This window comes from Callorhinus ursinus, unplaced genomic scaffold (assembly GCF_003265705.2).
Source record: "Callorhinus ursinus isolate GAN/ISIS: 27379988/994484 unplaced genomic scaffold, GSC_fseal_2.0 scaffold38, whole genome shotgun sequence".
Taxonomy (NCBI): Eukaryota; Metazoa; Chordata; class Mammalia; order Carnivora; family Otariidae; genus Callorhinus; species Callorhinus ursinus.
Window position 1 is genome coordinate 14,601,694 of NW_027397100.1, and position 21,294 is coordinate 14,622,987.

The following is a 21,294-nucleotide window of genomic DNA, read 5'->3' on the forward strand; positions in this document are numbered from 1 at the left end:
AGGGGTGCTACATTCTCAGTCCTGCTCAGATCCCAAAACTGCGCAACCGTGGCCCACTGCTGTTCTTCTCTGGGATTTGGTGTCCCTCATTGCCATGGGCAACGTCTTGAAGTCTTCCACCTGCAATTGCAAAATTAGGGAAGAGAGCCCTGTGTGGCACGGGGGGATACCTGGGTTCCTAGGGACCCAGGAAGGCCAGGGACTCCCTGGGAGACCTGAGGGAGGCTGCTTCCTCTGGATTGGCTCAGTTCCCTCATTGTGAAGTGGCGGCCTCGGAGATCATTTTTGCGCCGATGCTCCTAGTGTCTAAGAAGTTTTGGGTAGAGAGCGCAACCTGAAATTTAAGCCTCCCCTTCAGGGTCCCAGGTGGTCTGGCTGAAGTTGGTCACCCCCTCAGCCCTGGGTTTCTCCTCCCTGAGCTCCTGTTACTCCTCTGGCTCCAAGGTGGCCCTCGCTTAGGGAGCCTTGGGGACCCTGGCTGGGCTGGCCCATCCTGAAGGTGGGAAGCATAGGTGTTGGGGGCAGGGATGTTGGGCAAATGCCCCCCAGAGGGACCGGTCTGTGGCTATGCCTCTCCCAAGTCTCATGTGTTGGGCTGGCCGGGCAGCTCATCAACGCTCAGATGGTAACTGTGTGCTACCCGGGAGTGAAGCTCAGGGAAGCCTGTAAGCAGCAAAGTGCACGAGATGGAGTACTAAGCAGCTGTGAACAAGTCCGAAGTGGCTCCGTACACGGAGGGCTTTTTTGTGTGTGCAGAACAGTGTGTGTGCAAGGCTGCTGCTTGCGTGGAAAAACAATGCCTTATGTGGCTTGCCTATATATGCAAAGCCGGTTCCTGCAGGAATTCCTAAGACCCTGATGAACTGTAATTGTCTCGGAGATCTGCAACTGAGCGGCTGGGAAGGAAGGAGACGTACTGTTGCTTTATTCTCTTTTGTATCTCCTGAGCTAGGGACTCTGTAAGTGTATCCATTTCACAGGAACTAGGAGAGGAAGAACCTGGCATGAGGAGGAGTGCAAGAGGGACTCCCGGCCGTGCTCACGGCACTTCCTGGTCTGCACGCCGGGTACACGAGTGTGTGCGGCTTGTGAGAACTCATTGAGCTGTGCACTGTGCAGGTGCGCTGTCCTGTGCGTGAGTTATACTTCGGGGAAAAGCTGTAACTTAGTATGCTGTAAATGCTTGTTTCAGTGTCCGTTTTACAAAAACTCTGTAGGATTACAGTGTCGACTGTGGCTGTCTTTGGGATGGGTGCTATTTCTAGGGTCTTGCAGCGTTTAAATGTTTTACAATGAAAACAGAAGCAGAGAAACCGATAGATGCTTTTTCAGAACTAGAAATCAGGACAGAGCACTTTTGGAAGGACACACAGGAAAGTGCTAGCAGCCGCTGCCTTTGGGGAAGAGATTACTTACCCGGAGCAGAAATGGTCTATTAGAAACTATTTAACAAGGCACACAGATAATTCTCATTCTGTCCCAGCTATTCTTGCTGGTTAGAGACGGGCCCAGGGAGGCCCGGGGTGGAGGTTGAGCGATTTCTCTGGGGTCACCCAGCAAAGCTGGTGGCAGAAGTGGGCCTCCAGCCACGAGCACCCAAGGGCCTGCTCTGTCCCCACTCCCGGGTTTCCTGCCATTGACAAGTCACAGTCCTTTCCTATGGCTTTGCCAGGGGCTGCCTGGCCCTAGGGAGACACAGGGAGTACAATGTGCTTTCCTAATTAGCTCCCCCCGGGGGACGCACGACTACACGGGGGCAGGATAGGCAAGCCCCGTGTCCCTGAAACACCGGGGACAGGCGTGGAGGGTGCAGGGAAAGCTCTCCCAGGCTGGACCTCAGCCCCTCAGGGCCCTCCTTCCTGCACTTCTCATACCAAAGAGGTTAAATGTGGTGGTTTCGCGGCCACTCCAACCTGGGCTGACCCCCTTACTCTCCTGGGGCCTCGGGTTTTGTCTGTGAGGCAGACGGGGGTGGGTCTGGCTCCCCACTGTGGTGTCTGGCGCAGCGCCTGGCATGGAGAGTGTGCTCAGTAATCTGTTGATCTGCAAAACGGGCAGCCCCACTTCAGGCTCAGTCAAAAGGTCAAATGCAGAGCAGAGTGGATACAAGCGTGGACTCTGGCCAGGCGTCCGTCAGTAAACACTAATTAAAAGTGTTTGTTAAATTCATTTTTCAAAGAGGCATGAGTATACCCAGAGGCAAGGGCTCTGTCGTCTCACCTGGCCCCACTGTCTGCCCTGCCTTCCTTCCCCCCAGCCTCCTGAGCCTCTGATGCTGGCCTCACAGGGACTGTCCCAGCTGGAGAGCCAAGGGCACTTGGCTGCACTGCCCAGCTGTCCCCGTCACCAATGTGGCTGAATCTGTGAGATGGGGAGACACCAGCCCTCACCTTGCAGGCCTGCTGGAGAAGAACTGGGGCCTTGGGAGGCTGGCACCCCAGTGGGGCATCTCCGGGGTAAGGGAAGGCTTTGGGGGTGGACAGACCTCACCTCATCATCCTGCCACATGCCTTTGGGGGGGGGTCACTGCTCCTCCAAATCATCTCAGCTAAAACAGGGGTAAGAACATCCCGTTAGTGCATTCGCTTGCACGTTTGGGAACTGCATGCCTACACAGCCCTGTCTGTGAAAACACGGAGAAGGGACGGGTTACGGTAGAGAACATTCATCAAGTGGAACACACAGCCACTAAAGGGACAAGGCCACTCTTTACCTTTGTGTGCCGACTTGGGATGACAATTGACTTAGGTCAGGGAGAGACTGCAAGGGGCAGGAAGCATGGACAATGCGCTACTGTTTGTGTAAAGAGTGGGAGAAAGTTAGCATATACCTATGTTTCTGTCCTTGCTTGGTTATTCATAGGGAATGGGACAAAATCTGGGAATGGGACAGATCACAAAATCTGGTGACTGAGGCTGCCTGCAGGGAGAGCTGGCGGCTGGAGGGCACGAGGAATGGAAGCTTTACCATATTTCCTCTTGTACCTCTTGAAGTTTGAACCATGTGGATAAATATATTCCTTATTCAAAAATAAATAAAATTAAGATTTCTTGACCAACCACATCAGACAGCTAAGGGCTGTTCAAGAAGACTGTTGTGAAGTCTGGTTATCTTGACTTCTGGAGATGGGTCCTCCTGCCCTCCCCCCAGCCCTACCTCCTCCAGGGTAGAGGGCAGCACCTGTGACATCTGGGCCTCTGCACAGTCTAGGAGAGGGGCCACCTCTGACCTCTGATGTCCCTAGTTACCGCCCCCCTCCCCGGTCTTTAGCTGGGAACATCTTTTATTTAAAAATACTTTTTTATTTTAAACCCACCAATTCTCTCTCTCTCTCACATACACACACACACACCCACACTCATTCACAGATACGCACACATCCTCTGTCACCAACAGTCTTTGTTTTTCCAAAAGTTCAGCCTTGTCTCTGACTGGCCAGGTCTGGGGCTGGCTGGCTGGGTCCTCATAGCTCTCTGGGGGTGCGGTGGAGATGTCCCAGGGAGCCTGCCCACAGGGTCATGGGCCCAGACCATTGTCCCCTGTTCCCAACATGAAAGAGGTGTGGGTTGGGCTCCTGGGGTCTTCTCCCCTATTTAACCAGTGGCTGGCCTCTGGCCTCCTTCTCCAGGGTCCTGCTTGGAACAAATGCCAAGGGGTCTAGGCTCATCTCCGCGGCACTCGGAGGGGGGCCACCCCCCTCACCTTCAAGCAGCTGCCCCCCAGGTCACGACGGCCACCCTGCAAGAGGGAAGAAAGAAAGTTCGATCAGGTCCCCATGCACACTGGAACTAACCTCTGTGTCCAGCAATAGGGGACTTGATAAATAAATCACAGCCACACAATATGGTTCTCCACCTCAGAAGGCCAAAGAGACTCTCCAGGACTGACAGAGAATGATGGAGAGATAGCTGCATTGAAGGACAAAAGCAAGAACTGAGTGAACGTTCCTGTGTGCTGAGATGTCTAGAGAGAAGGGCACGTGGGAAGTTGCTAACGGGCTTCCCCGGAGGAGAGGGATATCACGAGGAGGAGGCATGACGGGTGGGAGGGAGGCTCTTTTTTTCTTTTTTTTAATGCTATGTACTTTTTTACCCTTTTCATTTCTTGTAATTTCATTTCACATAATTTGTTGCTTTTTTAAAAAAAAAATCCACTACATTTTAAATCATGGTATTTTATATTAAAGGGCAAAACAAACGAAGCCCACAGTGGTCCTCCCCATGGCCTGACGGTATGCCCAGTGGCTTACCCACCAACCTTCAAAAGCAGACTCTGGCTTTCTGGCCTCCCTGCCTTCATTCAGGGTGTCCTCTCTGCCAGGAATATGCACTCTGGTCCCGTCTCCCCGGGAAGGTTTCTCTATTCCTGCCATTACCCAGCACTTCTGGGTACATATCACCAGGAGAAAACTTAGGAGGGGAAGACAGAGTCTCTTTTTGTTCCCCCATCAGGCTGGGGGCTGAGAGAGGGGTAGGCGAAAGTTGTCCACTCCGTAGCCCCAAGTTGCAGCCCTGAGCCCGACATGAGCAGGTGTGGACTACTGTGGCTTCAATCTGTGGTGCCCACTGGAAGATGAGCTCACGGTGGCACCCCTGAAGCCACCCATCCCTCAGCCCGCAGGGCCCATCCCTACCCAGTGGTCTGAGGTCTGACGTGGGGGTATTGTCCTCACTGTAACCCAGCGAGGTCACAGACATTAGAGCACCCCTCTGTTGAGGCCTCCAACCGTGGAATGTTGTTGGTAAAAAAGCTGGGCTAGAAATCTGTGTTGTCGGGCACCTGGGTGGCTCAGTTGGTTAAGCGACTGCCTTCGGCTCAGGTCATGATCCTGGAGTCCTGGGATCGAGTCCCACATCGGGCTCCCTGCTCAGCAGGGAGTCTGCTTCTCCCTCTGACCCTCTTCCCTCTCGTGCTTTCTATCTCTCATTCTCTCTCTCTCTCAAATAAATAAAATATTAAAAAAAAAAAAGAAATCTGTGTTGTCCAACAGTCTGTCCTGCTTCCAGGACCCTACTGGTGTCTGAAATCCCACTGTCAACGCTCGCCCCACCGAGCCCGGCTAGGAGATGATAGGACAGGCGTCTTTCTCAGCCATCTAGAGAAAGAGCCAAGCATCTGGGAGCTCTGCCCCCTGCCCCCTCCGCCCTGGGCCCAGGTTGGGGCAGATCCATCCAGATGTGAGCCCAACCTCCCTCGAGGCTCTCCGGGCCCAGGGACAACGTGTTCATTCACAGGCAGGGCTATTTTGAGGGCTGAGGCCACAGTCCCAGCAGAGCCTGGGGCTTAGGCTTCTCAGACAAATCTGGCAGGAATGGCTGGGAAGGGGGGACAGGCGTGCGGGGGAGGGGGTGTAATGTTGGGGGATAATAAAATCCGCCTCCCACTCTTTCACTGGATGACCTCAGGGGCAGGGGGAGCCACCTCTCCGCCAAGTCTGCAGTCATTGGGAGACCCCGGTCTCAGACTAATGCTAGGACTGTTCATCTCTCTGAGCTTCAGTGTCCTCATCTATGAAATGGGGACAAAATGAGTCTACTGCCACCCCAGGGTGCAGGCTATTGCAAATGCAGCTGTGAAAGAGGTTTGCAGACTGCCAAAAGCACTTAGACGGGGCCCTGACTAGGCCCCAGCTTCTCCGTCCCCTAGGAACTCAGCGCCCAGGGCTCTGGGAAGGACCGTGATTAGGATTAGTCGGGCTTGAGTGAAACAGATCTGGGCTTCGATCGCTGCTTTGCCACGGACTACCCGTCGGACCTCGGGCAGGTGACTTCACCCCACTGAGCCCGTCTCCCCACACAGTAAAGTGGAGTTACTGTGAGGATTATCCGTGCTCACCTAGGTAAAGCCTGTAGCACAGTGTCAGGCACGTAGTAAGTGTTCAATAGATGTTCACAAGATTATTATCAGCATCATCCGGTAATGGGGCCTCCTTGCTCCCCCCCAATCCTCTGTGCCATGTCCGCTCTTGAGCTGTGTACACCAACTGGGGAGGGGGCCTTACAAGATGATCCTACCCAACTCCACCCCCAGGTGACAAAGGGGGAAATGGTAGAGACAACCCCCCTTCTATCTCCCACTTGCTATTTCTGCCACAGAGGACCACACTTAACCCCTCCTTAGACAGAAAGATACTACAGAGAGCATGGTGGTCCCTAGTGACCCCGTCCTCAGACCAGCCATGTGGGGGGGGGTGGCTCAGAGTAAAGCAACAGAGTCTGGGCCTTGGAGCTCTCTGGCCCCCAAAGCTCAGAAGGAAGCCCCCGCCGTGGCTCCGTGAGAGAGTCAGTTTTCTCTCAGTTGAGTCTTCAAGGGGCCAGAGCTGGCCAGGATCGCCCCTCTCGCCTACTCCCAGAGGAGCCTGTGGGGGTGAGCATGGCTTCTGCAGCCAAATTTGGCTAGGTTCTTGGTCCTGTAGATGGATTGTGGGGAAACAGCCAGATGCAGGCGAGTGAGTCCCTGTGAGCCATGGAACGGGCTGAAACCGGCAGAGAAGGCCCCCCACCCTGCCCTGCTGTCGGTGTGGGCACATGGCAGACACACCTTCTCCCCCACGCCTGCACGTATAGCTCCCCAGTTCCCCACCCTCTCTCCCCCCGCCAATAACCTTTCCCACTTCCCAATCGGGCAGGCCTGAGTTCAAACCCTCACTTCATCACGGGCAGCATCTCTGAACCAGCGACAGCATCTCTAAGCAGGTGGGGGTCACCAGAGCACCTCTTTCCCTCATTGCCCCTGAGGGGTTTTAACCAGAATGTGTGAAGAGTGCTTAGCATAGGAAATCAGTGCCCATCAAGACTGCCTCCCCTCTGTGCTCTGCCACCTTCAATGTCTTCCCCTTTCCTTCTCTATATCATTTTCCTGATGCCAACTCTTGGGGTACCCGTTCCTAAAACACCTTTCCCTATCCACTCATCTGCCTGCCTCTGTTGCTAAGCATGTGTCAGGAATTCAGCCCCTGGCTGGGGGCTTCCTCTGGGCTCCCACAGTCCCTTGGTGCTCTGCCTCCCCACCATGAGACTGTGGCATCCCTGTCTTCATCCCCATCCCCTTACCCTGGCCCTGGGAGTTCCTGACTGTGGTGGGTGGGGCCCCACAACCTGCTTCTCTGGAAATGTTCTCAGAGCCAACACAAGGCAACTATTGGGTAAATAAGGTTGGCTGAACTGAAGGAACAGGTGAAGGGCAGTCAGAGGGTTATCACTGAGGGCCCCGCCAGCCCTTTACAACCCAGGTTGGATGCATGAAGGCCCACCTGGCTTCCCCACGTGGCCTGGAACATGGGCCGGGGCCTACAGCTGGGAGCAGCAGGGTACAAGTCAGACAGAGCCTAAGACGACTGACTCAGGGAATCTGAAGCAGCCATGGGGGTGAGAGGCCAGGCTGGGAGTCTGATGAGTCAGAAGACGATGGTCTGGGGCCAGGACGCAGATGCTTCCCCAGGACAGAGTAAAGCAGGGGACCCAGAGCAGCTGTAAGAACCAAAGAATGGGGACTTAGAGACCTGACTCCAATCCCCCATGTCCTTTCACTTTCCAAAAGACTGTGGGCCAGTCAGGGACTCCCCCGGTCTCAGTATCTCCAGATGTAAATGCTAGCTGCTGGAATCCAAAGGTGTCACGCAGACCAGCTTCCCTACTGTAAGAGAAGGCCAGGACAAGAGAGAGAAATGTGGGGGATGAAGCCGACTCCTTGGGGCCTAAGCGGGAGAAGAACCCGCTTCCAACCAGGAGAGCCCCCTTTCCTTTTTTTTTTTTTTTATTTTAAAGATTTATTTATTTGACAGAGAAAGAGAGACAGCAAGAGAGGGAACACAAGCAGGGCCAGTGGGAGAGAAGCAGACTTCCCGCGGAGCAGGGAGCCCGATGTGGGGGCTCGATCCCAGGACGCTGGGATCATGACCTGAGCCGAAGGCAGACGCTTAACGACTGAGCCACCTAGGCGTCCCTTTCAACCTCGGCAGCTACTCAACCCCATCTGCCCCATACCGGGCTGGTTCTCATCCTTATCTGGAACACCACAGGAGCTCAGCTCCAGCTCCATCCAGCTGACTCAACAGTGACCTCGCCCCCACACTCTATCCCTTTTGGGGAGACCCCCTTCCTCACTCCTACTGCTCATTAGCTGGCTACCTCAGACTTTTAGTTGGGGATAGGTGTCTCCTTTTCTTCTCAATCTCCTGCCAAGTCTTAGGATGGCGGACAATTATTTTACTGGTAGGGGTAGTTCATGGCAACGCGGACCAGCAAGCAACAGAACCTGCGTTGTGGCTTCCCAGGTGAGCAAATGTGGGCATGCGATCACAACCCCCCGAGCCTCAGATCCTCATCAGTGATAAAACGGGCAGAATAACTACCTGCCTGGGGGTTCTTGTGAGGGTAAAAGAGGAGGAGGAACGCACCTCGCGCATGGGATGAACTTAATAAAATGATGGCCTAACTATTTTCTCACGCTCTTTCCCCAGCACACCTTCACTTAAAGGGGTGTCCTTCAATGAGCAATCTCCGTTCTCTGGGCTTTCCCGTACCACTTCTGTTTAGGGGACTTTGGGTGAGTGGTTCTGTTCCACACAAATCCTGGGCTTGGAGCGCCGCAGCCACCGACGAACTTCCTGTCGCTTTCCCCTCTCTTCACTGGGGTCTCTGCTCTTCTTCTGCTTCCCTAGGAGGCCCCGTCCCCCGCCAACCCCTGACCCGCGGCTACAGTCCTGGGGCTCCGCGCACTCACCCCTTTGCGCTGGTTGCTGAGGCAGAAGGTGCAGATGGAGCGCGGCTGGCGGCCGCCGTCGGGGGCGGCGGGGACCGCGCTCTTGGCACTGCCGGCAGCACGGAAGCACGGCTGCCCGTCGTCGGCCGCGTCGCCCAGCAGCAGCACGTTGGCCAGGTGCGCGATGTAGCTGGACGCCAGGCGTAGCGTCTCGATCTTGGACAGCTTGCGGTCCACCGGCTCGGTGGGGATGAGCGTGCGCAGCGCCGTGAAGGCCGTGTTTACGCTCTGCGTGCGGTCCCGCTCCCGCGCGTTGGCCGCCTGCCGCTGTCGCACCACCACCACGGGGCCCGCGCCGCCGCCGCCGCCGCCCGCCCGCCGCCCGCCCCCGGGGCCCGGGCCGCGCCGCGCCGCCTCCAGGCCCTCACAGCAGCCGAACGACTGGTCGGACGCGTCGCTCTCGCTGCGGTTCTCCTCATCCTCGCTCAGCAGCCGCACGTCCGGGTACAGCACGTGCGCGCCGACGGGGCGCAGCAGCGCGAACGCCATGGGCGCCCGGCAGCGTCCCTCGGTGCGCCGCGTCCCAGCGTCTGCCGCGCCCCGCCGTGCGCTCCCGCGCGCTCCCACGGCCCCGCAGGCCGCAGCCTTATAGCCGGGGAGGGGCCAATCACGAGGCCGCCCCGGTGGGGGCGGAGGCCGCCGCTCTGGCCAATGGGGAGGCGCCCCTCGCGCCCCGGCCAATGGCGAAGCGCCCGCCGCCCCCGTTCCCCAGGTTGAAAGCAGCCCGGGAGCTAGGGGGCCCGCCCTGAAGGCTCCAGTGCGCGCTGGCGAGCGGGGCAAGTGTCTGGGGGGTCTGGGTGGCTGGGGGCGTGTGCGTGCGTGTGTGTGTGTGTGTGCGTGTGTGTGTGTGTGTGTGTGTCCCCAGATCTGGACTCTTTATCTTCGGTCTAGACCAGCAGGGAGACTCTCATGGCTTCAGTTTCCTCGTTCGGAAAGAGGATTGCAGAGAAACCAGCTCGGGGTTTTCCCGCCGCCACGTTCTGATACTGTGGTTCTGCAGCTTTCTTGTGTGTAAGAATTAGGGAAGGGGGCTGTTGGCATGACAGATTCCCGGGTTCCTCCCGTTCTGATTCAGCAGGTCTGGAACGGGGCCCAGGAATCTGCATTAGGTTGGTGTCCATGGAGAACACTTAGAGAAACACTAATCTTTCCAAATAAGGATTCCACAGTGTCACATCCTCACAGCAAACTTAAAAAAAAAAAAAGGCAAACAAAAACAACACACACAAACCAGTACTTCAATCATTCATCTATTCATGTAACAAATATTTCTTGGGTCCCTGTTATGTCAGGAATGGTTTTAGGTCTGAGAACAGGAAGGTGACAGACCCTTTGCCCTCATGGAATTGACATTTTGGTTGAGGTCCTACTGTGTGCCAGCCACCGTGCTGGGTACTTTACTGATCTTTACTGCTCCCTGCTGAAGTTGTGGGGGACTATCCCCGATTTACAGATGAGAGAGCTCTAGCCTTCAGTCTTACAAGGGGTGAGTGGAGGCATTAGCCCCAGCCTGTTTGACTTCACTATCACTCTGTCCCACTAACCTCCACCACCAATAAAACACAAATTGCTTTCCTGTACTCTCCACAATTCCACCCTGGCTCCAAATCCATGCCCCGCCTCCCTCCTCGGAATGCCACCACAGAGAGAGGGAGAGAGGTGTGACTGTCTTTCCCCATTGCTTGCCTTCCTTCCTACCTCTCCTTCCTTCCTTCCTTCTTCCTTCCTTCCTTCCTTCCTTCCTTCGGGAAACCTTAGATTGTTGAGTCTGACATGTTCTCCTTCTCAGGGACCCTGGGAAGAATTGCTGAGCTGTTGAAGGCAGCTGGGGTTCCCACATTGTGCCCTCTTCCCAGATCCATCCTGGGGACTGGCCCAACCTGTATCCCTAGGCTTTGAAAATAAATTTCTCTTCAATCTGAACGCATCTATGTGGTAGAGAGGGCACAGGGAGTGAAGGTGAAGGGTTTCTAGATGTGTTTTTGGCTTGTTTTCCTTTCTGGGCCTCAGTTTTCTTGAAGATGCCTCCCAGTTCTGCCACACTCCTTTCCTGGCTTCCCCCACCCAGGCCAGAATGGGGGAGGGGAGCTGGAGGGTCTCCCTTGGCTGCCGGGAGAGCAGCCCCTGATGTCTTCAGGCCCCAGGGTCTATGGGAAGTTCTGTTCCCACACCTGGCTCCGCCACCCCTCCTCATTTGACCATGACCCCAGCCAGGCTGGGCTTTGGGGGAGAGGAGAAGGGGCCTGCGCGGGCCCCTCCCCACAGGGCTAGTCCCACACGCAGCCCCAGGCCGGACTGCTGCTTCCTGAGCTGATGAGTTATTACCGGGAGATTTCCTTCCCTGTCTACGCCTCCTCACAGGGGCTCCTGGCTCCCTTCACTTTCGCTTTCTCCCCCCTTCTCCCCCTCTCTTCTGCTCTCCGTCCTCAGGCAGCTTGAAATTCCTCTGTCCGGCCCCCTCCCCATTGCAGCTCCGGGTTGAGAAGCCAAGCAGGGCATGAACTGGGCCCGGAAGCCGGGGAGGGCTTACGTGGTAGGCTCATTCATTTGCTCTCTCCTCAGGCAGGCTTTGACACACAGGAGCCTGGGAGTAAAATAAAACCATGAATGAGACTGAGTCGGGCCTTCTGCCTCCCAAGGGGAAGGCAAGCTGTAAACAAAGAACTCCAGGACAATGTGGTAGGAGCCAGCCGTGGGCCTGCATCCCAGAGCCTTGCGCCTGCATCCCAGAGCCGGGGTCCAGCCCCAGAGTAGCTGCCCCGTGGAGTCTCCGTTTCTGGCTCTGAAAACTGGGGATAATGATAGCACTCCTTCCCAGGGCTGGTGATGGTTCCAAGAGTGCATGCCGGTAAAGCCAGGGCCTGGCACCTACTGAGCACTCAACATGTAAGAGGAGTTTGTGCTGAATTTCTTAGGGGCTGGCCGCAGGTGGAGGAGTGACCCGTGGCCTGCAAGGGCTGAGCAGCTTTGACTCTGTTCTCGGTCCCATCCCTGGGAGTGAGGATGGGGCTCTTGCCACGTTCTCAGTCCACCCACATGAGGGGCTCAGCTTCTCCCACCCCCTGTCCTCTGTCTCTCTGCTTCAGCCACGCTGCCTGGGGAACCCACCTCTGCCTGGTATGCACCTGCCTAGATATCCCCGTCATTTCCTTCTGATCTTCCCTTAAATCCCACCTCCTCAGGGAGGCCTTCCCCCTCCACTGCCCCTACGCATTCATCCCCACCAGCACCCCCACGGCTCTCCCTTTCCGTCTCACCCTGCTTTCCTTCTTTCCGTAGCATTTGCTACTGCTTTTCTTCATTCATCTGCAAATATTAACTGAGCACCTACTATGTGCCAGGCACAGTTCTGGGTCTGGGGAATACAGCAGTGAACATGCTACATAATTAGTTGTCTTCCTCCACTAGAATATACGCGTCATGGGGCAAGGACACTGTATTTTGCTCATCTCATTTCCTCTCTATCACAACCTTCCACGGTAGGCGTTGTTATTATTCCCAGTTACAGATGAAGAACCCGAGGTCCTAAGAGCAGGGAGTGATTTGCCTGAGGTCGCACCGTGGGCAGGAGGGGAGCTCAGGTTAGTCACACTCCTTCCCCAGCCGCATGGCCTCTCTGGCAGCCCAGAGGTGTGGGAGGGCTGAGTAGGAGTCCGTCAGGTAAGAGGAAGAGAGTCTTACAGGTTGAGAGAACAGCCAGTGGCCCCTGCCTTCCTGACCAGGGCACCTTGGGCATCTGTCCCCTTGAAACACTTGGAGTTGGAGTTCCTCCGAGCCACCAGCTCTGTACCTCTCTGAGCCTTTGCCCTAGCTGTCCTCCCTGCCTGGAGTGCTCATCCCTTTGGATCTTACCAACAGCGCTGCCCATCTGCCACAATTAGGTGCAGCTTCTTGGCGAAGCCCACTTTGTTGCTCCTCTTCCGCCTTGGTACAGTCTGGCGTGTTGATCACACTGTGTTTTGTATTTTGACTTCTCTCCCATTGTCCCTCATTCCCCACTCTCTTTTTCCTCCCGGCACAGGGCACCCACTCTAATACATTTTTTTTTAAAGACTTCATTTGTTTGTTTGTTTGTTTGTTTGTTTAGAGCAGTATTAGGGTTTCAAACAGAATTGAGAAGACACAGAGGTTTCCATATTCCCTTTGCCCCACCACAGATAGCCTTCCCGTTATCAATGCCACTCACCAGAGTGGTACATCTGGTACAACTGATGAACCTACATTGACACATCATTATCACCCGGATTCCGCAGGTGACTTTAGGATTCACTCCTGGTGTTTTATATTCTGTGGGTTTGGACGAACGTTTATAATGGCATCATTATCGTACCATCATTACGGTATTATACTGGCTATTTTCACTGCCCTAAAAATCCTCTGTACCCTGCCTGTTCATCTACATCCCATCCCTGCAACTGCTGATCTTTTAATTGTCTCCGTAGTTTTGCCCTTTCCAGAATGTCATGTGGTTGGAATCATACAGTACATGGCTATTTCAGATTGACTTCTTTCTGTTAGAAATATGCGCTTAAGTTTCTTCTATGTCTTTTTGTGGCTTGAAAATGCATTTTTAAAGCATTGCCTAGGGGCGCCTGGGTGGCTCAGTCGTTAAGCGTCTGCCTTCGGCTCAGGTCATGATCCCGGGGTCCTGGGATCGAGCCCCACATCGGGCTCCTTGCTCCGCGGGAAGCCTGCTTCTCCCTCTCCCACTCCTCCTGCTTGTGTTCCCTCTCTCGCTATCTCTCTGTGTGCCAAATAAATAAATAAAATCTTTTTTAAAAAGCATTGAATAATAGTCCATTGTCTGGATGTATCACACTTATTTGTACATCTACCTACTGAAGACATCTTGGTTGCTTCCAAAGTTTGGCTATTATGAATAAGGCTGCTATAAGCATTGTGTGCAGGTTTTTGTGTAAACCTAAGTTTCAACTCCTTTGGAGCATGATTGCTGGATCGTATGATAAGCGTATGTTTAGTATTATAAGAAACCATCAAACTATCTTCCAAAGTGTCTGTGTATTCTTTCATTCCACCCCAATAGATGAGAGATTTCCTGTTGCTCCATATCCTTATCAGCATTTGGTGTTGTCAATGTTCTGGATTTTCGCCCTTCGGATAGGTGTGTAGTGGTATCTTATTGGTTTAATTGGCATTTTCCTGATGACATATGATGTGGAGCGTCTTTTTATATGCTCATTTACCATCTGTGTATCTTCTTTGGTGAGGTGTCTGGTCAGGTCTTTGGCCCATTTTTAAACTGCATTTGTTTTCTTATTGTTGAATTTTAAGAGTTCTTTGTATATTTGGATAATAGTCCTTAATTGGATGTGTCTTTTGCAAATCTTTTCTTCCAGTCTGTGGCTTGTCTTGTCATTCTCTTGACAATGTCTTCTACAGAGAAGAAGCTTTTGATTTTAATGAAGTCCAGCTTATCAGTTATTTCTTTGATGGATCATGTCTTTGGGGTTGCATCTAAAAAGTCATCACCACACCCAGGGTCATCTAGGTTTTCTCCTATGCTGTCCTCTAGGTATTTTATTGTTTTGTGTTTTACATTTAGGTCTGTGATCCATTTTGAGTTAAATTTTGTGAAAGGTGTAAGGTCTGTGTCTAGATTCATGTTTTTGCGTGTGGATGTCCAGAATCCGGTTGCTCCAGCAACATTTGTTGAAGGGACTGTCTTTGCTCCATTGTATTACCTTTGCTCCTTGTCAAAGGTCAGTTGACTATATTTATGAGGGTCTATTTCTGGGCTCTGTATTCTGTTCCGTTGATATTTTTTGTCTATTATGCTGTCATTACAATGCTGTGTCGATTACTGTAGTTTTATCGCAAGTCTTGAGGTTGGGTAGAATCAGTCTCCAGCTTTGTTCTTCTCCTTCAGTATCGTGTTGGCTACTCTGGGTCCGCTAATATTGTTGATGCGTGTCTTTGAATATGCCTATATCCTCATAAAATATTTGGTGCTGATTTGTGTGAGCAGGTTATTAATGAACGCAAATGGTAGTTTCTATAGATCTGCTTGTTGGGTTGTTTTATTTACTCGACACTGTGCTTTGTGCGCTGAATCTAACTTGAGTGCACTGCTTCTAACCACTGCGTAGTATGTATGGTATGCGTGCACCTACCATGCCTCCTTTTCCACTGCCTTAGTGATGGGTCCTATGGCTACCTCCAACTTCCGCCTCTCTAAGCAAAGCTGTGATGGACCTCTGGTGCATGACTCTCATGGGCTCCTGTGTGTTTCTCTGGGATATACACCCAAGGGCAGGATTCCTGGGGCCGAGAGAGTACACATAGTTAGCATAAGCACTGTCTGACTGCCCTCAAGGATGGCTGCTGCAGTCCACATGCCCAGTAGGCTTGAGGGTCCATCATCCCCACATTATCCCTGGCACTTGAAATTATCTGATTTCTTGTTTTAATCTGCATTTCTCTGATGACAGAGAAATGGGTTGTTTTCCCTCAGTGTGCTTGCCTCCTCCACTAGACTGTGAGTTCTCCAGGGCACAGGATGTATCCTAGTATCCTAGGCCAGAGCTTGGCACACTGTGGGCAATAATGAATGCTTGTTGAATGCATGAAGGCATGAAAGGGCTGATACCCAACCTCCCACACCTACTTTGTACCTAGATGGTGGTACCACATGTATATATGCTTGTGTATAGATGAGGGACAGACCAGAAGGACAAAGTCCTATACATCGGTCTACTTTGAGAAGACTAATGATAGTATTTATTGAGGGCATATTTTGTGTCAAGAACTCATAGATATATTACTCGCCATCTTGAGTTCGGTCAGGCAAGATGAAAATATATTTCTCTGTCACATTCAAAGCGTTTGTGGGTCTGGCACTCTGTATCTGGCCTCAAAGATGGCCCCCAGTGATCCTTGTCTCCCTGTATTCACTCACTCCCTTGTGTAGACCCTACCCCAACTGAATCACTTCTGACTTGTGTGACCAAAAGAATCTGGCAGAAGTGATAGTATGTGCCTTCTGAACCTAGCTGATAAAAGCATTGAACTTCTGCCTTGATTTCTTGAATCACCTACTCTGGGGATGGCAGCCACCCTGTGATGAGGATATTCCAGTTGTCCTGTGGAGAGGACCTTTTAAAGAGGTCCCCATCCTACAGACAGCACCAGTTGGCCAGCCATGTGAGTAAGCTCTTTGGGTGTGGATCCTGAATTCCCGGCCCAAAGGAACTGTAAAGAAGAACAAAGATAATAAAGAAAGGCAGAGACAGATAAAGATAATAAATAATGATTGGTATCGTAAGCCCCTAAGTTTAGTGTCTTCTGTTGTGCAACCTTAGACAACTAAAGCGGATGGTGTCAGGGATCCAGGCTCTGTCTATCTTTTGGCTCCATCGTATGTGGCCTCCACCCTCTAAGTTTTCTCCTGGACCAAAATGGTTGCAGGGGCCCTTCTGTCTGCTTTCTGACCAACGGAAAGGAGAAAGAAGCAGAAGAAGGAAGGGCACACTTCACCCATTGAGGACACTTGTCTGGGAGTTATAACCTCACTGCTGCTTTTGTCCCTTTGACCAGACCTTGTTATTTGCCCACACCCTACGAAAAGGAGGCTGGGACATGCACACCCACCGAATACTGGGTTTCTATTAGGAGAGAAGAGGGGAAGACTGGATACCAGGAAACAACTAGTAATGTCCACGCATAGGTGCTATCTCTGGAGATAGTACAGTGTCACGTGGAGCCTGACTGCCTGGGCTTATCTCTGCCGCTTACCAAAGCTGTATGACCCTGAACATTTGACTGAGTTTCTCCTTGACTCAGTTTTCTTCTCTGTAAAACGGATCCCCCTAGAGCCCGCCTGTGAGGAGGAAGCGGAGCGGTCCTGGCACACGGTGGGTGCTGTGTACGTGCTAACTGTTATCATTAGTTCATCTTTATAAGGTGTTTTCTCAAGGTCATGTGGTCACTAAGTGAAGGAAGCAGAATTTGGCGTGATAGCAATTGCCCCCCAGACCCAGGTCAGTACCCGGCATGTAATAAGCATTCAGAAATATCTGTTGCATGAGTGTGTTAAACATTTAGACTGCCCTTACATAGAGAGTCCAGGTTTTGTTTTGTTCTGTTGTTCTGTTCAGGCTAGTGAGAAAGCTCCATTGACCTCGGTCATGGAGTTCCTCTGGCTGGTTTCTTTGATTCCACCACTAGAGCTCAGTCCCTCAAGGACCCTCCAGGCCATCATTTTCAAGAGGGAATTCCTGGGAGCTATTGTTCTGGAAGGTGCCCAGTGTTCCCTGATTTAAAAGTCTGGGAAGCTGCATTTGGCATCCCCCTTCTAGAGAGTTATAGCACTTTCACATGGTAAAGACTCTGAGAAATCCTGCAGCGAATCAAATCATCAGGCTTCATTCCAATCTGCATTTTCCAGACTTATTTGACCACAGACCCTCCTACCCAGCCCCCTACCCCCACCCCACACCAGACACCTAATAGAGAATACAGTTCAGCGGACATTTCTCCAGGCTGTTATCAGTGATGTGCACCTCGATGTGAGTGGGTTTCCTCCTCTTTCTTGAGATCATGTCTGCTAGGAGTGAGGGGGGAGTGAGTAGGGGGCCCTGGTTATGAGGCAGAGCAGGGTTAACAGGGGGACTTCTAGGCATTTTCCTGGAGCCCTACTCTCTAAGGGACACTAAAATGACATTGGAAATGTAACATGTTGGGGAGAAAAAAATGTGTTTCCCGGCACTTCTGTGAAGGGAAGTGCAATGAAAATTGAAACATTATTATCATTTTTGTTGTTATTATTATTATTGTTATTGGATTACTATATGCCAGGCACATTCTTCTAAGCACTCGCATGCATTTTTTTTCTCCATTTTTTTTTTTTTTTTTTTTTTTTTAGAGAGGGAAAGAGAGAGAGACAGCACAGGGGCACAGGGGCAGGGGCAGAGGGAGAGAGAATCTCAAGCAGACTCCATGCCCAGTGCAGAGCCCAACGTGGGGCTCGATCTCAAGACCCTGAGATCACGACCTGAGCCAAAATCAAGAGTCAGACACCTGACCAGCTGAACCACCCAGGTGCTCCACATTTTCTCATTTAACCTTCAGAACAGTCTCATGGGCAAAATACTATGAATGTTCCCATTTTACAGTGGAGTTGACTAAGGAACAGAGAGGTTAAGGAATTTGCCTAAGGTCACACAACTAGGGGGTGGACAAGAATTTTTTGATAAGTTGCTTGTGGTGAGGATGAGGAGGGAAGAGTCCCACTTCAGGGTAGTTTAAGCCCAAATGCTCACAAAACTCTGCTCTAGGGAGAAAGGGCCTGCTAGCTGACGTACTCTGATTCTGTTGAGTAGGGGATGCAAGCTTGGGGCCAGAGTGGAGTTGTTCAATAATTGAAGGGAACTTGATGCAGCATGGGTGCCCTCCTTCAGCTCCGTTCCTCCAAAGAAATGTTGGCTGGATGCTCGAAGACCATGAGGTTGAAGGAGATGCTGAATAATTTAGCTTCCCCCGGTCCCTACCAGCTCAGGTTTGCCTCATACCTGTGCCAGGTGACAGTCACCAAGATGATGTCAAAGAGCAGGATGATGCTGACAGAAACCACCATTTAAGGAGTCTTCGAAAATTCAAGGAGGCCTGTTGAAGATCCTCAAGGCCAGGTGTTGCAGGCAGGGGGTCTCATCCTGAACACAGCTGCTGACTGTGCCCTTGGTAATTCTCCTCCCTTCTGCAAGCTAGATAGTGGGGGAGGGACAGGTTGGGGAGTGGCCCCCGGAGAACTCTGACTCTGGCAGATCATATTACCCCCACTCCAGGTTTGGTAGCTCAGCCCAGACAATAGGATCTCAGAGAAGAATAAGATCAGAGACCTAGAGCAGTCAGGAAAGGCTTCCTCGATCAAGTCTAGGGGGTCTCAGCTACCTTAAATGGAGATCCCATGATGAAGATGTGTTTTGGTCCATCCTCAGAGGTCAATGGTGATGCTCCCACAGCAGGTGCATTTGCAGGATGCTCTCCTAGGCTGACATGCAGACACTGCTATCTGCTAAACAATATCCAACCCTTCCCTCCCTCCATCAACAGAACCCTGATTTGTCCAGGAAAGCAGTGGGTCTAGCTATAAATATTTCCCTTCCCAGCCTTCCTTGCAGCTGGGGCAGCCATACAGCTCATTCTGGTCAATGAGATAAAGAGAGAAGTTCCTAGGGAAAGGCCTATTGCCCTAAATGAAATTACAGAGTCTCCCGAGAAGGTTTGCCCTTTACCGTCAGCCTCCACCTGCCTGGAATGGAGATGCAACCCCTGGAGGTATAGCAGCCAACTTGGTGCCATGAGGACAAGAGTCACATGCTAAGGATGGCAGAATGGATATCCAGAGTGGCTGAGTCCTTGATGATTTCTTTGAGAAGCTACACTAGTCCCTAATCTCTTGAGAAGTTGAGAAAAAAAAAAAAACCCTCTTATTTGGTGAAGCCCCTATATGTTGGGTTTCTGTTACATGCAGCCAAATACATAATCAACACATCCAGGTCTCATAACGAATAATGTCCATAACACTACCATCTACAGTGCACTGTGTGCCAGGCACTGAACAAACTGCTCCATACCCCTTGTCTCGTTGCATCCTCACCCATCCTACAAACTGGGGGCTATAATTGAGAACATGTTACAGGAAGGGACATTAGGGCTCTGAGGAATTAAGAAACTTGCCCAAGATGGCCCAGCTAGGAGAGCAGCAGGGTCAAGATTTGGACCCGAGTCTCTAATTTTCTGAATTCTGTGTTAATAGCTATAGTGGTTTAAAAACATAACCTCCACTCTTCCCATCAAGAGCTGGGGTCCATGTCCTCTTCTCCTTGAGTCTGGGCAGGCTTGTGGCTACTTTGACCATTTGAATTTGGCAGAAGTGACTTTTGAAGTGACCCGGGACTTCTGAAGCTGGGTCATGCAAGCTGGATGCAGCTTCCGCCTGGTTCACTGGAACCCCCTCTTGCGTGGAACTCAGAGTTGCCGTGTGACAAGTTCAAATGCCCTGAGATCACCATGCTGTGAGGAAGCCCAAGCCACGTGGAGGGGCCGCACGAAGGTGCCGCTGATGGGTTGTACTATTCTTCCACTCCTCCCAGTCCCAGGGGAGAGATACGTGAGGAAAGCCGCCTTCATATGATGCCAGCCTCAGTTGGCGAATCCTCCCAGTTGAAGCCTCAGACATCAGGAAGCAGAGAGAAGCCTTTCCTGCTGTGCCCATTATTACCAATCCTGAATTCCAGAATCTGTAAGCATAAGAAAATGGTTGTGAAGACACCAAGTTGTGGGGTAATTTGTCCCACAGCAATACTAATTGTAACTGTAGCTCACGGCAGTGCCTCCCAAATATCTTCACACCTGAAAGTACCCAAAGCCTGAAAGTACAGTTGAGTTTTGATTATTCGCTGTAATTATATTCTGTAAAGTCACCGCAAACACTGAATTAGTAGGTAACTGAATGATAGCTCCTAGGGGGAAAATACAGGGTGAGGATCCTTTGAGCCTCAGGTCATAATATTTTCCCCATCAACTGGTCAACACCTCCCCTGGTTTATGTGTGTTTCTGTTGAAGGACACCTTATTTAATCTATACTGTTGATTCACTAACCCTGAATCCTGGACAACGTGTAACTCGTGCCTGAACAAAGCTTATCTAACACGTGTCTTTTCACCCTAAGGCACATCACAGTTTTCTTGAGCTTACGAAAACTAGGCAGCGTCTCAGCACGATGCTCGGGGCCATTTTAGACAGTGAAATCACCAACAAAAAGCACACGGATGTGTCAAGTGTGGCACTAAATAGACCACAGAAATGGACACCCATTTACAGTATGAGAGTGGACGCAAGAAGGCAGAACGACAGCTGGATCCACCTCAGCTGGGAACGTGTGTCCAGAGACTCAGGGCGAGAATGAGAGCCCTGGGGAGTCTTTGTTTGGGGGTTACAAATACATTTCAGCGAGTAGGTAGATTTGTTAATACGGAGTCTTTGAATAATAAGGGTTGACAGTATCATTTAATACATTCAGGACTTGCAATCCTGGTTAATAACCGGAGGAAGTGAGAGGCACGGAGCAGATAAAGGGGCATCCCAAGAGCCTTGTTTTTGTCATTTGTGAAGTGTGGGTGATGATGCCTACCCCATCTGGTTTATGGAGGGAGGGAGTGATAACAATAACATCAAGTATTATTCATGGAGAGCTACATGCTGAACACTTGACATGCCTCTTTTCATTAACTCCTCTCCACAATCCTTATGAGACAGGTCCTGTTATTAAGTCCATTTTATAGATGTGGAAACTCAACCCCAGCCAGGTTAAGGGACTTTGCCCCACATAAACGAGACAAAGCTGGATCCCATTTCTGTCTGAGTCCCACATGCATGTCCTCTCCCATGCTGCTCCAGACTGCTCCAGAACCCCTGTTTATAAGACGTCTGGCATAGAGTGTGTTCACAGTAAGCGGACGCTTTGGGGATGACCCTAAACTGGGATCTGGGGCCTTTGGGGCAGTTCTGTA

At 51.8% G+C, this 21,294-nt stretch overlaps 1 protein-coding gene across 1 annotated transcript; it reads right to left on the minus strand.

The window, feature by feature from the left end:
- Window positions 1-3,248: 3,248 nt before the first annotated feature.
- TCF15 (transcription factor 15) lies at window positions 3,249-9,307 on the minus strand. The gene is made up of 2 exons (XM_025876368.2): window positions 8,725-9,307; window positions 3,249-3,738 (listed from the first exon to the last, which is right to left on the minus strand). The coding sequence occupies exons 1-2, from the start codon at window positions 9,250-9,252 to the stop codon at window positions 3,664-3,666; spliced, it is 603 nt and encodes a 200-aa protein (XP_025732153.2). The 5' UTR covers window positions 9,253-9,307; the 3' UTR covers window positions 3,249-3,663.
- Window positions 9,308-21,294: the final 11,987 nt, after the last annotated feature.